The 18,219-nt window shown below is 48.1% G+C and overlaps 1 protein-coding gene across 1 annotated transcript in view; it reads left to right on the forward strand.

Moving 5' to 3' along the window:
• The first annotated feature begins 6,353 nt into the window (after window positions 1-6,353).
• The window catches only part of atp11a (ATPase phospholipid transporting 11A), a 236,397-nt gene continuing 224,531 nt past the window's right edge, over window positions 6,354-18,219 (forward strand). The window contains exon 1 of the mRNA XM_078546099.1: window positions 6,354-6,531. Within this exon, the coding sequence (XP_078402225.1) occupies window positions 6,493-6,531 (39 nt within the window). The 5' untranslated portion in view covers window positions 6,354-6,492. The remainder of the gene's footprint in view (window positions 6,532-18,219) is intronic.

The raw sequence follows: 18,219 nt of genomic DNA on the forward strand, positions 1-18,219 counted from the left end.
TATGGATAGTTCTTGCTTGTCTTCAGCCATTAGGGTATGTCATCAGCATATCTCTTACTTTCAAGGTATAGTTGTTTTACCTTGGTTGCCGTTGGCTTGATGGCTCTTCAGATGGTATCTGTCATGCTGTTGCTGATGTTTCTGATCTGAATAGATTCTGCTGTTATTTTTTAAAAGAAGATAGCAAACATGGCTGCCTTAATCATGTGGTCAATACAAGTTCAAAGTCCTTCTTCAAAAAAAGGTACTGGATATTTTTTTCACGTTCTGTGTTTTAGTCTTTCACACATTGAGAGCTTTTGGAACAGCTATGGTATCAACAGCAATTGAACGACCCCTTTCAATTTAAATTACCCTTTTGGATGTCAGGTTTAATGTCTCTATGGCTCAGGGTGAAGTAGAAAGGCGAGTTAGATGATATGTGATAGTCTTGTTCTGTTGACAGTTCATCCTTAACAAAGGGACTTGTGAATTTCACAAGTGGCTGTGATTGTCTATATTTTAATTAGGTATTTGATTGAGTTTCAGGTCTGACTGGAGCTGATATTGCCAAAGTCACCTGATATGTTGCTAGCCGTCTTAAAAGCTTTTGTGTTCATTTTAAAAATATAGTTTTAAAATTTGTAATATCGTCATGCCAGTACTGGGCAAGACATATGCTTTGAGAGGTCTCAGTTGTCATGAACTTTTGGCAATGTCACCAACTCTAAAACTAGCCAGTCATCTGGCCAAATTCAACTTCCCTATATCCGGTCAATGATGTATTTTGTGGCTTTGACTGCTGTCATTCCTCCAGCCATCAGAGCATCAGCAGGTATGTCATCTAAACCTGTTGCTTTGCCATTCTTCAGTTTGGTAATTTCATGTTCAACTTCATTAATCAGCATTTCTGGTTCCATCTCCTCTCAAGTTACAGGCTGTGTACTTGCTGCTTTTGGATCTGCTCCATATGCTGGGCGTAAAATTGCTGCCACTGTTCATTAATCTCAACCATCTCATGAGATTATTATATTAAAATGTTACTTGCCACTTATCACTTGTATCATCATGTTGTACCGTTTGTGCCAGACAATCAATGACACTTCTCTTCCCTTCCTTGACCTCTCTGTCTTAATTTCTGATGATAGACTGTCCACCAATATCCATTACAAGCCTACCGACTCCCACAGCTACCTCGACTACAGCTCCTCACACCCCGCTTCCTGTAAGGACTCCATCCCATTCTCTCAGTTCCTTCGCCTCTGTCGCATCTGTTCTGATGACGCTACCTTCAAAAACAGCTCCTCTGACATGTCCTCCTTCTTCCTTAACCGAGGTTTTCCACCCACGGTCGTTGACAGGGCCCTCAACCGTGTCCGGCCCATATCCCGCGCATCCGCCCTCACGCCTTCTCCTCCCTCCCAGAAACATGATAGGGTCCCCCTTGTCCTCACTTATCACCCCACTAGCCTCCGCATTCAAAGGATCATCCTCCGCCATTTCCGCCAACTCCAGTATGATGCCACCACCAAACACATCTTCCCTTCACCCCCCCGGTGGCATTCCGTAGGGATCGTTCCCTCCGGGACACCCTGGTCCACTCCTCCATCACCCCCTACTCCTCGACCCCCACCTATGGCACCTCCCCATGCCCACGCAGAAGATGCAACACCTGCCCCTTCACTTCCTCTCTCCTCACCGTCCAAGGGCCCAAACACTCCTTTCAAGTGAAGCAGCATTTCACTTGCATTTCCCCTAACTTAGTCTACTGCATTCGTTGCTCCCAATGCGGTCTCCTCTACATTGGAGAGACCAAACGCAAACTGGGCGACCGCTTTGCAGAACACCTGCGGTCTGTCCGCAAGAAAGATCCAAACCTCCCTGTCGCTTGCCATTTTAACACTCCACCCTGCTCTCTTGCCCACATGTCTGTCCTTGGCTTGCTGCATTGTTCCAGTGAAGCCCAACGCAAACTGGAGGAACAGCACCTCATCTTCCGACTAGGCACTTTACAGCCTTCCGGGCTGAATATTGAATTCAACAACTTTAGATCTTAAACTCCCCCTCCCCCCATCCCTATCCCGTTTCTTCCCCCTCCCCCCCTTTTTAAAAAAAAATTATATAGGTTCTTCTTTTCCCACCTATTTCCATTATTTTTAAATCTACAACTAATACCTTGTTAGTCTTTCCACCCCGACCCCACTAGAGCTGTACCTTGAGTATCCTGCCATCCATTCTTAGTTAGCACTTTTCTTAGATAATACCACCACCTTCAACACCTCTTTGATCCTTTTGTCTGTGACATCTTTTGATTATCTGCTCCTATCACTGCTTGCTTGTCCCCACAGCCACCCCACCCTCAACTTCTCTCTCCCCCCGCCCCCCACCTTAAATCAGCTTATATTTCACCTCTCTCCTAACTATACTTCAGTTCTGTTGAAGGGTCTTGAGGACTTGAAACGTCAGCTCTTTTCTTCTCCGCCGATGCTGCCAGACCTGCTGAATTTTTCCAGGTAATTCTGTTTTTGTTTTGGATTTCCAGCATCCGCAGTAGCTTTTAGCTTTTTGTTTTAATCAATGACCATCTCCATCGAGAGAGAATTGAACTACCTGCCCTTGATGTCCAACAGCATTACCATTGTTGAATACCCCATCATCAACATCCTGGAGGTTATCATTGACCATAAAGCTAAAGGACCAGTCAAATAAATAATATGGTTACAACAGCAGGTCAGAGGCTGAAAATTCTGCATCACGTCACCTCTTGACTCCACAAGTCTACTTATAAGGCTGACTGATAATGTTTAAATATGAGAGAATGTCTGGTGTAAAACAGTAAATTTTGTGACATCATCTTAATGTTAATAATGTCTGTGGGAGATCCACTTGTATTACCATAAAAATAGTATATCAGTATGTGCAGATATCGCATTTTGGATATCATCGATTCCAGATGCAATACAACTTCCTCTGAACCGTGGCTTGAAATGAACAAACACAGTACAATTTCAAAATTTGCAGATGACATGGAACTCAGAAATACAAACAATGAGGAGTATAGTAACAGGCTTCAGGAGGACATAGATGGACTGGTGAAATGGGCAGACACATTGCAAAGAAAATTTAATGCAGAAAAGTGTGAAATGATGCATTTTGGTAGGACAAATGAGGAGAGGTAATGTAAACTAAATAGTACTGCTTTAAAGTGGGTGCAGGAACAGAGAGGCCAGAGGGTATATGTACTGGCAAAAGTACCAAAAAAGAAAAAAATATGCATTTCTATAGCGCTTTTCATGACCACTGGATGTCTCAAAGCAGTACATAGCCAATGAAGTACTTTTGAAGTGTTGTCACTGTGTAATGTAGGAAAAGCAGCAGCCAATTTTTGCACAGCAAATCCCCCCAAACAGCAATGTGATAGGTTCCCTGACCTTTGAAATAGTGCCGTGTTGGGATCTTTGATCATTTACATGTGTCTGACCAGGCATTTAGAGCCTCAGTTTAACATCTCATCCAAAAAATAGCATCTCCAACAGGGCAAAGCTCCCTCAAAATTGCATTGGAGCATCAGCCTTGATTTTTGTGCCCAAGTCCTGGGGTGGAACTTTAACTTGGAACGTTGTGACTCAGAGCCAAGAGTGCTACCAACTGAGCCACAAAGGTGATGAAACTTTTTTTTGTGCAGCGAGTTGTTGTGAACTGGAATGCACTGCCTGCAAGAGTGGTGGAAATACTGTAGATTAAATCATAATTTTAAAAAGGGAATTGGATTAACTTGAAGGGAGCTAATTTGCAGGATTAGGTGGAACAGGTTGGGGGAGAAAGTCTAAAAAAGTCGAAAAATTGCACCTACCACATAATTGAGCAATATTGTGTATGAATTTCAGTGCCAGTGCAATGCTAGGTATGTAAGCCATACATCCCAGCGATTGGCTGATTGAATCACACAGCATGTTCCTTTGGTTGTTCGTAATAGACAGAGTACAGACTGTACTCAACCAGCCAGTGCTTGCAAAAACCAAAACTAAACTTCTACTGTTAGTTGTGATTTGGTTACTGAGTAGCACTTGCTAAACAATCCTGAGTGTGCTAATAGCTACACTAACAGCCAATTTAAGATAATCAGTCAAGCTTGTAACAAAGCTCATCTAGCTTGCTAGAAGCGACATACACTCTTGTACAGGGCTCAGTTCTCTGCAAACTAAAGGAATATGTTCAAGCCTTGTACCTTTTTTGAATTACCAGGGAGCTTGGGGAGCCTATAGTGCCTCGTTGCTTTCTCTGAGGCAACACCTCAGTCAATCAGAGTTGACTTGCCAACCAATCAACACCCTCTTCTCTTGTATAAATCCATATGAATCTACAAATTGTAGTGATCTTTTGAAATTTGGCATTCTCATGTTTGGCCTGATGAGTGCAAGACGAAAAGCTTGGCAACTTATATCTCTTTTCAGCAATGTTCAAAGCCGATTTCCTGCAGAATCAGATAGTGGCCCATCCTGCTCATAGAGTCAAATGCTTTTGCGGGTTGCACAAAAGCAAGGTAGAGTGGTGTTTGCTGCTCTGTGCACTTCTCTTGAAGTGATGTAAGGAGAAGATCATGCCTACCATAGATCTGCCTACTCTAAAGCCACATTGTGCCTCCAGGTATTGGCTAGTTGATGGAGCCTTATTACCTTACTTGAGTGACTCTGGCAGAGGTTTTCCCAGTGTTGCTGAGGAGTGGGATGCCCCAGTAGTTGTTACATCCGACTGCCTTTGTTCTTGTAATATGATGATGTTTGCATTATGCATATTCTGTGGGACAGAGCCTTCTCTCCAGCAAAGGGGTGGAAGTCTTTGCGATATGGCAGCAGGTGGGTCTTTCCATACTTGAGTAGCTCAGCTTGTCTTTTCCATATGTTTTCCTTGCTGCTAGGGAGTCAGTGACCTTTTCGAGCTTCATTCATGACAGGTAGCTGCAGACCATCAAGCACAGGCAGGGAGATATCCATCTAACCTATATGCATAGCTCAGCATTTTGCTCTATCAGTGGGCCATTTGCTTTTGCCTGTCAGTCACTCCCCAACCTGTGGATTTCAAAGATGCAACTTTGGTGATCGTGGGACCTGGTTTTCTTTTGATACCATCATACATAGCGCAAAGTTTGCTGTTGTCACTAGCAGTTTGTATTTCATTGTATAGGTTCATACAATACTTGTTTGCACAGTACCTTGCTGTCTTTTTTAGCAGCAGAACAATACATCATGTAGTATATTATCAATATAAAAGATAAAAGCAAAAAACTGCGGATGCTGGAAAACCAAAACAAAAATAAAAATACTTGGAAAAAACTCAGCAGGTCTGGCAGCATCTGCGGAGAGGAACACAGTTAACGTTTCACCTTTTACCCCTCTTAAACCAGCTTATATTTCACCTCTCTTCTATTTTTACTTAGTTCTGATGAAGAGTCATATGGACTCGAAACGTTAACTGTGCTCCTCTCCGCAGATGCTGTCTGACCTGCTGAGTTTTTCCAGGTATTTTTATTTAGTATATTATCATCTGGTTTAAAGTAAACCTAGATTTTGTGGGAGGAATAAGGGTGAGGCTATCAACGCCCAACATTATTTAAGTGTAAACCAGACAGCAACTTGTGGCCATTGCATATGCGCGGTGAAGTACAGAAACTGGGAAGCTGCTGAGTTCCCCTGTTTCTCCAGGAGCTGCGCTTCCTCTGACACATTTCACAGAAGCACATGGAAGAGCAAGACATTGCAGATTTTAATTATTTTTGAAATTAAAATACTTAAAAAAATATTTTCAGCTGTTTTTATCTCTCAATGGATCCCATCGTCCCCTCCCTCTTTATATTTTGCTAACAGTAAGTCAGGTTTGACTTCAGTTGAGGATTCTGACACTGCCATGGTCTGGACCCTGTGCTGGGTGAAGGACCTGGGCTGCTGCCCTGATTCTCAGGCTGCAGGGGCTCTTCCCACCTCCCACTGGAGCAGGTAACTGTGCAAACCAGCCCCTGAAAACTCAACAGGGAAACGGGCAAGCGAAAGAAAGGCATGAGGGAGACAAGAATGGAGCAATACAGTGGGCAGGGTGAGAGAAGGTCGGTGTGCCAAGCCCAGCATGGACACACTGGGTGGAATGATGTGCGTGTGTTGTAAACCTGTATCCAGACAGTCAAACCCGGCGCAATGTCTGAGACAGCAGCTTCCCTGCGGCTGCAAAGAGCAACAGGGCAGCGCCGCTATTAGACATTAATATTAAAGGGGCGGAGGCCCCGCCCCGCCTCCCTTTATATTCGGTTCCAAGCGGCCCGGGGGGGGTTTCACTGTCACTCAGTCCCGCTCTGACTCGGGAGGTGCGGGGCTTCAGCTCCCGGGGAGATCCGGAGCCGGAGCCGGGACATGCGCCGTGTGGCGGCGGATTAGCGCCGCGGGTCGGAGCCGAGCGCAGCGGGAGCGGGAGCGGGGCCGGGAGCGGAGCGGGAGCGGAGCGGGAGCGGAGCCGGGGCTGGCCATGGACTGGAGCGGATTTCGGAGCTCGGTCCGCCGATGGGTGAGTGACCTTGGGCCGGGCCGGGCCGGGCAGCCGCTCCCCGGAGCCGGGCTCCCCCCCCGCGGGACCCGCTCCTGTGGGAATCCGCTCTGACTCCCGCTTGTGGAGCCGGAGTTTCCGGGATCGGGCGGCTCTTGAACCGGAGCCATTTCTGGACCAGGTTTCACTTCAACTTCTTCACCTGTCCGACCTGAAGCCGTCTTGCGCGGGTCCCCCCCCCCCACTCCCCACAGCCCCCCCCACTCCCCCCCCCACTCCCACTCCCCACAGCCCCCCCACTCCCCCCCCCACTCCCACTCCCCACAGCCCCCCCCACTCCCACTCCCCACAGCCCCCCCCACTCCCACTCCCCACAGCCCCCCCCACTCCCCCCCCCCACTCCCACTCCCCACAGCCCCCCCCACTCCCCCCCCCCCACTCCCACTCCCCACAGCCCCCCCCACTCCCACTCCCCACTCCCCACAGCCCCCCCCCACTCCCACTCCCCACACCCTCCCCACACCCCACACACACCCCCCACAGCCCCCCCCACTCCCCCCCCCCACTCCCACTCCCCACAGCCCCCCCCACTCCCACTCCCCACTCCCCACAGCCCCCCCCCACTCCCACTCCCCACACCCTCCCCACACCCCACACACACCCCCCACAGCCCCCCCCACTCCCACTCCCCACACCCACTACCACCCCCCACAGCCCCCCCCACTCCCACTCCCCACCTCACTCCCACCCCCCACAGCCCCCCCACTCCCACTCCCCACTCCCCACAGCCCCCCCCCACTCCCACTCCCCACACCCTCCCCACACCCCACACACACCCCCCACAGCCACCCCCCCTCCCCATCCCCCACCTCACTCCCCCTCTCCACAGCCCGTCCCCACTCTCCACACCCCGACACCCCCCCTCCCTCCACACTCCCCCTCCCCACACCCACCCCCCACTCCACAGCCCCCCCCACTCCCCACACCCACCCCCCACTCCACAGCCCCCCCACTCCCCACACCCACCCCCCCTCCCCATCCCCCACACCCACCCCCCACTCCACAGCCCCCCCCTCCCCATCCCCCACACCCACCGCCCACTCCACAGCCCCGCCCCCCCTCTCCCCACAGCCCCCACCCTCTCCCACACCCCCCCACTCCTCCCGTCCTCCTCTCTTTCCCCCCCCGTCCTCCTCTCTTTTCCCCCCCCGTCCTCCTCTCTTTCCCCCCCTGTCCTCCTCTCTTTTCCCCCCCGTCCTCCTCTCTTTCCCCCCCCGTCCTCCTCTCTTTCCCCCCCCGTCCTCCTCTCTTTCCCCCCCCGTCCTCCTCTCTTTCCCCCCCCGTCCTCCTCTCTTTCCCCCCCCGTCCTCCTCTCTTTCCCCCCCCGTCCTCCTCTCTTTCCCCCCCCGTCCTCCTCTCTTTCCCCCCCCGTCCTCCTCTCTTTCCCCCCCCGTCCTCCTCTCTTTCCCCCCCGTCCTCCTCTCTTTCCCCCCCCGTCCTCCTCTCTTTCCCCCCCCGTCCTCCTCTCTTTCCCCCCCGTCCTCCTCTCTTTCCCCCCCCGTCCTCCTCTCTTTCCCCCCCCCGTCCTCCTCTCTTTCCCCCCCCCGTCCTCCTCTCTTTCCCCCCCCCGTCCTCCTCTCTTTCCCCCCCCCGTCCTCCTCTCTTTCCCCCCCCGTCCTCCTCTCTTTCCCCCCCCCCGTCCTCCTCTCTTCCCCCCCCCCCGTCCTCCTCTCTTCCCCCCCCCCCCGTCCTCCTCTCTTCCCCCCCCCCGTCCTCCTCTCTTCCCCCCCCCCGTCCTCCTCTCTTTCCCCCCCCCGTCCTCCTCTCTTTCCCCCCCCCGTCCTCCTCTCTTTCCCCCCCCCCCCGTCCTCCTCTCTTTCCCCCCCCCCCATCCTCCTCTCTTTCCCCCCCCGTCCTCCTCTCTTCCCCCCCCCCGTCCTCCTCTCTTCCCCCCCCCCGTCCTCCTCTCTTCCCCCCCCCCGTCCTCCTCTCTTCCCCCCCCCGTCCTCCTCTCTTTCCCCCCCACCGTCCTCCTCTCTTCCCCCCCCACCGTCCTCCTCTCTTTCCCCCCCCACCGTCCTCCTCTCTTTCCCCCCCCACCGTCCTCCTCTCTTTCCCCCCCCACCGTCCTCCTCTCTTTCCCCCCCCACCGTCCTCCTCTCTTTCCCCCCCCACCGTCCTCCTCTCTTTCCCCCCCCACCGTCCTCCTCTCTTTCCCCCCCCACCGTCCTCCTCTCTTTCCCCCCCCACCGTCCTCCTCTCTTTCCCCCCCCACCGTCCTCCTCTCTTTCCCCCCCCCCCCCGTCCTCCTCTCTTCCCCCCCCCCCCCCGTCCTCCTCTCTTCCCCCCCCCCCCCCGTCCTCCTCTCTTTCCCCCCCCCCCGTCCTCCTCTCTTTCCCCCCCCCCGTCCTCCTCTCTTTCCCCCCCCCCGTCCTCCTCTCTTTCCCCCCCCCCGTCCTCCTCTCTTCCCCCCCCCCCCCCGTCCTCCTCTCTTCCCCCCCCCCCCCGTCCTCCTCTCTTTCCCCCCCCCCCGTCCTCCTCTCTTTCCCCCCCCCCCGTCCTCCTCTCTTTCCCCCCCCCCCCGTCCTCCTCTCTTCCCCCCCCCCCCCGTCCTCCTCTCTTTCTTCCCCCCCCTGTCCTCCTCTCTTTCCCCCCCCACCGTCCTCCTCTCTTTCCCACCCCCGCCCCCGTCCTCCTTCTCTTCCCCCCCGCCAAACTCCCTGTCCTTTTCCCTCCAGATTCCAATGCACAATTTCAATACCTACTGAGCACATCATTTATGATATGACCTACAAACAGCACGTTTTATATCACTGTCAAGAATTGACAGCTGAAGAGTTGTATTTGCAGCTGGCAAAGTAATCAGATTCTGTGCTAAAATCTTCACTATGTGTTGCCTCGTGGAAGTACTGGCTGGATGGTTGGTTGTAAGGAGATGCACATGGATGTGGTAATGTGGAACAAAACTGACATGCAGCTGGTGATTACAAACGCCATTATTTGACGTTGTTGGATCTGCTGCTACTGATTGCTAACGGGTTGTGCTGCCAGTCTTCTGCTGATGTAATAATTTATAAATTGCTGGTGTAGGATCAGTTGAGATTACGTGAGGGGCCTACATGATCTTGGTGCGAGTTGGTGTGTAAGCCTTGCCAGTTCTCAGCAGTCTGCTTAACCACTGACTGTTTTTGTCGTCTCAATATTAATTAGGTCAACGAACTCTGCTGTGAACAGGCTTGCCATCTTGCTCTTCTGGGTCCAAATTTCACTCATGGTGAAAATGTACCTGACGTTTCCATCAATATGAAGTTAATACTCTTAAGGCAAGCAGCTTTAATCATATGACAGTCTGTTCATCTGTTCTTGCTGGCTGACTGCTAATTTTAACATTGATTTCATTGTGCATACCTTTAAAAGGCTGTAGCAATACAGATAATGAGGTACAAAGAATGAAATGCCAGCGTTTTAATTTAGTATCGGAGGTGGTACAGTGAAGGTTCACTCAATTGGCCCCTGGGTTGAGGGTTCTCCTGTGATGAGAGGCTAAATAAATTGGGCTTATATCCTGTGGAATTTCGAAGACTGAAAGGCAATCTCATTGAAACCTTCAGATTTTTCGTCTTTGGGAATTAAGGGATATGGGGAACATGTCGGAAAATGGAGTTGAAACCAAGATGAGCTATGATGGTATTGAATGGTGGAGCAGACTGGATGGGCCAAATGATCTACTCCTATTTTTTGTGTTCCTGTGTTTTCAGTTTTTTTTGTTCGCCTTTGCTGCAGCTGCTTGAATCTGGTTATCACAGGACAGCAATTGGAATATGACCTTAGCCTCCAATCTTACTGTCCAGCAGTTTTGCAACTCCTTCCTGTGACAAGAATGGATTGGAGACCATACTTGCTCCATTTCGGCTGTGGTGCGGTGCATGGCTGTAACAACGACAGGAAGTTGGGTGTAGTGCTCCCTTGATTGGACTGAGTATTCCTATAACATACTTGCAAACGGTTACATTGCGTGTCCTGTACAATTTATCCGTTATATATAAAAATGTGCTCTGAAGAAGAGTCATACGGACTCAAAATGTTAACTCTGTTTCTCACTCCACAGATGCTGCCAGACCTCCTGAGTTTTTCCAGCATTTTCTGTTTTTATTTCAGATGTCCAGCATCTGAAATATTTTGCTTTTATTATATGTTATGTTTGGGTGCAGTTTGCATTGGCAAGTTCAGGTTTGTCATTGAAGGTATATATCACAGAGAGCAGCAGTTCAAGAGTTCTCCATGGCTGCCTGGTTGTGGTGGTACCTGGAATCTGGTGGAGACAGGACTGTAACCATCCTGAGGTCAGGTAGTAGGCTGCAGGGAAGATGGACCTACAGAAAGGAATGCATAGCACTTGGCAGTTTCCTGACTCTAGAGAGTATTAGTACATCATCCATCTCTGTCTGCCAGATGCCCTTATCCTGATGTTTGTGATTAGCAGGAAGTTCTTGCCTTTTTTGACAGTAGGGGTTAGTTGAATGGGATGGGCAAGAAGGTTGCCAATCCTCCAGGACTGGTCTGGAGTCTTCAGGAATTGAAGATGAGTTTCCAGGACACCGCTGTGTGCAACCCTAGCAAAAAATCATTGGGACATTAAAAAATATTTTTTTTCTTTTGGCAGTTTCTTTGAACATTTCTCTTTATCAAACATAAAAATATTGAAACAAAAACATAAAATGCTGGAACAATTGAGCAGATCTGACGGCATCTGTGGAGAGAAAGACAGAGTTAATGTTTCGAGTCCGTATGACTCTTCAGAGCTCTGAAGAAGAGTCATACGGACTCGAAACGTTAACTCTGTCCTTTTCTCCACAGGTGCCGTCAGACCTGCTGAGCATTTTTTGTTTTTGTTTCAGATTTCCAGCATCTGCAGTATTTTGCCTTTATAAAAATATTGAAAATGGGGAAGAATTCTGTTTGGCTGACGGTCAAGCATCATCCAATAGGGTAATGAGTCGTTTTGCTTTCCAGTTGACATAGGAAGGTAGAATGTGGGGGCAAGTCATGTGACGAAACCTCCAGGAATACAATTATTTGCAGTTAGAAACTCTAATGGGAAGACGTTTTTAGCATTTGCAAAGAATTGATAGGATAGATAAAGATAAACTTTTTTCTGCTGTGCATGGTCTTGTACAAGGATATGTAATCTTAACAGAACCAGGCCACAGAGAGAAGTTAGGAAACACTTCTTCAGTTAAATTGTGAAACTCTCGACCACCAGAGGCAATAGCTGCCAACTCAAATAATACACAATTGCATTCCAAAGAAGGGTTGGAGCCCAGAGCTGACAAATATGGCTTTGTTGTGGCTTTTTTGCCAGTACTTGTCTGAAAGATCATAAAATGTATGGAGTCTGTGTGATGTGAGATATGATAGGAAAGTCAACATTTTCCATTTTGCACCCTGCTGTGGGCAGAGCATCATGCTCTGTGTCCCCTTTGCTACAGTTGGGCTGTGGCCCTGGCCATGTTCTCAAAATTTACATGGACTTTTAGTATTATCTGGTGATCTAAACAACACTGTAGCAGTGTTGTTCATTCTGTCGGTCATTAGCCACATGAGAATTGGGAATCCAGATGCAGCTAATTGAATTTATGATTAGTAAAGAAACACTGAGAACAGACATCATCTTTGATCATGTGATCTCGATACTGTGCATGTTTGCAAGCCTTAATCTGTTTGTGCATTTGGTAAAACGAAGAGCAGTAATGTTTTTAATATACATATTGTTATGGCTGCTTACTTTGTTACTGAATGGTGGGAGATGTCTAAGCTAATATGCGTCTGTAAAGTACATGTATCTGTATTGTGTGCACAAGGCGTTTTTACTTAAATCAATGTATGCAGCTAAGGCGTTGCCATTTTTTGCCGCATTTGTGGCTCATCAACAGATACTGAGTAAGCAGATGGGGCTTGAGGTAGCTTTTGGCTCAAGGTACCAAAACCTAAAAAGATCAAAGTAAATTTGGTTTTATTGAATGTTTCCATAACCACTGAATGGATCTTGATTGTATAAAAGTGTCCTGCTTCTGGGCATGTTATTCAGATTTTCTCCTTAATTACAAGATAATGAAGCAGCCCTTCCAAATTTCCCCACCTTTAAACTTGAATCTACCTCTGCTGTTTACCGAAGAATATAAGAAATAGGAGTAGGAGGAGGCCATTTGGCCCCTCGAGCCTGCTCCACCATTCAGTAAGATCATGGCAGATCTGATTCAGGCCTTAACTCCACTTTCCTGCCTGTCCCCCATAACCCTTGATTCTCTTGTTCATCAAGAATCTGTCTAACTCAACATTGAATATATTCAATGACCCACCCTCCACTGCTCTCTGGAAGAGAATTCCAAAGACTAATGACCTTCTGAGAGAAAAAATTTCTCCTCATCTCAGTCTTAACTGGGAGCCCCCCTCATTTTTAAACTGTGATCCCCAGCTCTCTCTTTCTCCATGCGGGGCAACATCCTCTCGACATCTACCCTATCAAGCCCCCTTAGAATCTTGTGTTTCAATAAGATCACCCCTCGTTCTTCTGAATCCCAAAGAGCGTAGGTTCAACCGACTTGACCTTTCCTCATTAGACAACCCCTTTATCCCAGGTCTTCTGAGATGGTCCTTCTTATCCTGTGGACTCTAGGCGTGGATTCATTTTCTGTAGAATATTAACTCAGACAAAATTGCTGTAGGGGATTGTGTAGTTTCAGAAGTGCTGCAGCTTCTGTGGTGACCTACAGCTTTAAAGGGAAGAAGACTTTCAGCTGGAACTGAAGTATGGGTGTCATTTAACTTTTACCCCTAGAAGCTACTAGCTGTTTGGCAGTATGTTTCTCTATGAACTCTGACATGGGCTCAGCCAAGGTATTCGCTCTGGAAAACTCTTCATGGACAACAAGAGACAGACTAGGCAATGAATTGGTGGGTTCAGTGTTACAAAGATCTAAATGCTGCTCAGCCACCAGACACACAGCTGACTCCAGAGGCTTCATATGGTATGTCTGTCAACTGGAAAGACAAATCAACCTCTCAGACCCCTTCCTCCAACAGATCACTCAGTGCTGCAAGGGTTTGACCTCTTCCTCCAACAGATCACTCAGTGCTGCAAGGGTTTGACCCCTTCCTCCAACAGATCATTCAGTGCTGCAAGGGTTTGACCCCTTCCTCCAACAGATCACTCAGTGCTGCATGGGTTTGACCCCATCCTCCAACAGATCACTCAGTGCTGCAAGGGTTTGACCCCTTCCTCCAACAGATCACTCAGTGCTGCATGGGTTTGACCCCATCCTCCAACAGATCACTCAGTGCTGCAAGGGTTTGACCCCATCCTCCAACAGATCACTCAGTGCTGCAAGGGTTTCTTCCTCATCAATGTTTTTCTGGAAAGAGCAAATTCTGGCCCCGCAGGTCTTCATGCAGATGGTCACCATCTGCTACAGTGCTTTCAGTATCTGCCATCTCTGGCCTTAATTCACAAAGAACGGAGATATTCATAACTTCTATCTCCACCCAGGATCTAGTGGGTAGTGTCTGTGAAAGAAGGGAATTTGCTGCTGATTGTGCAAACTTACGCAGCAGTTGAAGGCTGAAGTTCTACTAGTTCTAAATAAAAGATTGAAGATTGAAAGACAGTGAGTCATTCAAATGCTGGGCAATGGCAGGTTTTTCTCATTCCTAGAAGCATGTCAACATCGCCACTCAATAAGGATGTGCATTGATTGTGGAGAACATAGAGAAAATCAATGATCTTTCACCCCTTGTAGTGGAGAGGAGCAATAATCCTGGCTTTAATTGGAAGGTCTGTGCCTCCTGGACCTTGTAATTTGTCTGATGGATGAAGGGTCATTGGCTGAAGCCAGTTGACATCATCTGCTAGTTTAACAGCAGCTCCTGTATCAATTTTATAAGTGATATTAAAGCCTTGAACCTGCACTGTAACTGACCAGTAGTCTGGACGAAGACTATCCACTTTCCCATGGAACTCTATATTTTTGCCTTTATCTTGATTTCCAGTTTCTTGAATGGAGTGTGTTTCCTAAATATTTTCTTGTCTTCTACTTCGATTAAAGTTGTTGGATTTGCAGAAACGCTTGAACTATTCATTTTTGGCACACTGGGAGCATTCCGTGCCCCTGCTGGGCAGTCCTGGTGTCTACGTTGGTTTTTCATGCTACATCTCATAATGGCAACTGGTGAGGAAGCTTGCATCCCTTTGCCTGCTTTGGCAGGCTTTTGTATGGGTGGGGCCGCTGCCCATGGGCCACCTAGTCAATGGAGTCATGTGAAGCCTCAGAGTCATGCTGAATTATAGCCCAATTAAATTCTCTAAACTCGGTCTACCTCGCATACTGGACAGCTTGACCTAAAGCATGGTCACCTTTGGTCTGCAGAAAGTTGGATTTTTCACCTCAGATGCCCATGACTATGCGACCACAAATTAGCTCATCCTTCAGTGCCCCGTATCTGCAAGAACTAGCTAGGTGGTATAGGCCAGTAAGAAATAATTCAACTGATTCCCCAGGTCACTGTGATCTCTGATTAAAACGTGCTCATTCTAATACCAAATTTCGCTTTGGGCTAAAATAGGCGTCAAAGGCTTTGAGGATGGTCTCAAAGTCCGTGGTGGACTCCTCTACACCCTGCCTCAGGAGAACGTTGTCTGCTACTGCATCAATAACATAAAGAAAGGAACTGACTTGATGCTTTTACATATGAATTAGGAGCAGGGGTAGGCCACTCAGCCCCTCAAACCTGTTCCACCATTCAATAAGATCACAGCTGATCTGTTTGTAACCTCAACTCCACGTTCCCATCTATCTCCAAAAACCTTTCACCCCCTTGCTTATCAAGAATTAATCTACTTCTGCCTTAAAAATATTCAAATACTCTGTGTCTACTGTCTTTTGAGGAAGAGAGTTCCAAGGGTTCACAATCCTCAGAGAAATAAATTCTCCTCATCTCTGTCTTAAATGGGCAGTTCCTTATTTTTAAACAGTGACCCCTAGTTCTAGATTCTCCCACAAGAGGAAACATCTTTCTACATCCACCCTGTCAAGACCCCTTAGGATCTTGTATGTTATCCACTGGAATTGAGAAGAGTAAGAGGCGACTTGATTGAAACATACAAGATCCTGAGGGGTCTTGACAGGGTGCATGTGGAGAGGATGTTTCTTTTTGTGGGAGAATCTAGACCTAGGGGTTTAAAAATAAGGGGTTGCTCATTTAAGACAGAGGTGAGGAGAAGTTTTTTCTCTGTGGGTTGAGAGTCTTTGGAACTCTGCTTCCACTACCTATTGAGGAAGAGAATCTTTGAATATTTGTCAGGCAGAGCTAGATAGATTCTTGATTAACAAGGGGGTGATAGGTTTTCGGGGGTAGGCAGGAATGTGGGGTTGAGGTTACATTCAGATCAGCCATAATCTTATTGAATGGCAGAGCAGCCTTGAGGGGCTGAGTGGCCTAATCCTGCTCCTAATTCGTATGTTCAATCAAGTTGCCTCTTACTCTTCTAAACTCCAGTGGATACAAGCCTAGCCCGTCCAGCCTTTCCACATAAGACAACCTGCCTATTCCAGGTATTAGTCGAGTAAACCTTCACTGAGCTGTTTCCAATGCATTTACATCCTTCCTTTAAACAAGGAGATCAAGGAGACTCCAGATGTGGTCTCACCAATGCCCTGTATAACTAAAACATAGCCTCTCTACTTATGTATTCAATTCCCCTCACAATAAAGTATAACATTCTATTAGCTTTCCTAAATACTTACTGTGCCTGCATACTAATCTTTTGCGATTCGTGTACTAGGACACCCAGATCCCTCTGCATCTCAGAGCTCTGCAATCTCTCACCATTTAGATAATATGCTTCCTTTTTATTCTTCTTTCCAAAATGGACAATTTCACATTTTCCCGGATTACACTCACTTGCCATATCTTTGCCCATTCGCTTAACCTATCTATATTCCTTTGCAGTTTCCTTATGCCCTCTTCAATCTTATTTTCCTACCTATCTTTTTGTGTCCTCAGCAAATTTAGCAATTGTACCTTTGGTCCCTTCATCCAAGTCATTTAATTAAATTGTAAATAGCTGAGGCCCCAGCACTGATTTCGGTGGCATACCACTCGTTACATCTTGCCAACCAGAAAATAACTCATTTATACCTACTGTTTCCTGCTAGCTAGCCAATCTTCTGTCTATGTTCGTATGGTACCCCCTACACCATGAGCTTTTATTTTCTGCAATAACCTTTTGATGTGGCATTTTATCAAATGCCTTCTGAAAATTTAAGCACAGTACATTCACCGATTCCCCTTTATCCAAAACACGTTATTTTATACATTTTTAAAAAATCATTCATGGGATGTGGGTGTCACTGGCGAGCATTTATTTCCCATCCCTAATTGCCCTTGAGAAGGTGGTGGTGAGTTGCCTTCTTGACACAGTCTAGTCCAATTCAGTTTCTGGTCAATGGTAACAATCAATGATAGTGGGGGATTCAGCGACGGTAATGCCACTGAATGTCAAGGGGCATTGCTAAGATTCTCTCTTTTGGAGATGGTCATTGCATGGCACTTGTGTGGTACAAATGTTACTTGCCACTTGTCAGCCCAAGACATAGACATGGATTGCGTCAGTATCTGAGGAGTCTTGAATGGTTTTACTGACTGAACATTGTGCAATCATCAGCGAACATCCCCACTTCTGACCTTATGATGGAAGGAAGGTCATTGATGAAACAGCTGAAGATGGTTGGGCCGAGGACACTACCCTGAGGAACTCCTGCAGTGATATCCTGGAGCTGAGATGATTGACCTCCAACAACCACAACCATCTTCCTTTTTGTTGGGTATGACTCTAACCAGCGGAGAGGTTCAACCCTTATCCCCATTGACTCCAGTTTTGCTAGGGCTCCTTGATACCACACTCGGTCAAATGTGCCATGATGTCACTCTCACCTCGCCTGGTTAGACAGACTGAACCATCCGAAGTGTCCAATTTTAAATTGGTGCTTACCAGTGCAGGGAAATTGCCCATTGGAAGTGTGAACTTATGAGGCAATTCCTGTGCAGTCCCTTCCGGTGGGTAGGGTAGGAGTCTCCCAGTGCATCTTCTGGGGTCCCCCCTTCCCACCAGCGCCTCTTCTGGCATCACCTTCTCTTACACTGGGAGTGGGGGTGAAGGGAAGGTGTATTTCCTGGGGCACCATTCGTGCAGCCCCCTGCTCTCCCCACCCCCCCCACCCCCTGGCACTGATTCTGGGGTTACCCTCTTGTATACCCCACCCCCTCCCCTTCCACACACATTCTGGGGTACCAAACCCCTTTCCCCCAGTGGATCTTGTGGGGTACCACCCCTGCATACCGTACTCCTCACCCCCCCACCTCCTCCCCCACACCCAGATCTTCTGTGGTATGGTGAAATTAATGCCATTCTAGACCATATTATGGCATGATTAAGAATGAGATTGTACTAAAAATTTCATTCCAAGTGAAACTGTTGCAAATTATGTTCTTGATTTAAAGAAATGCACATGTTTCTGCGGGTGTGGCACAGACTTAGAAATCAACCTTAGAGACAAGTTTGTAGGAGGCTGAAAACAATAAAATCCAGGCCTTGCATTTTAGCAAAGGCAATAAGCTGACACAAGAACAGAAATATTGCGAGCAGGAGTAGAC

Source organism: Cetorhinus maximus, chromosome 7 (assembly GCF_964194155.1).
Source record: "Cetorhinus maximus chromosome 7, sCetMax3.hap1.1, whole genome shotgun sequence".
Lineage (NCBI taxonomy): Eukaryota > Metazoa > Chordata > Chondrichthyes > Lamniformes > Cetorhinidae > Cetorhinus > Cetorhinus maximus.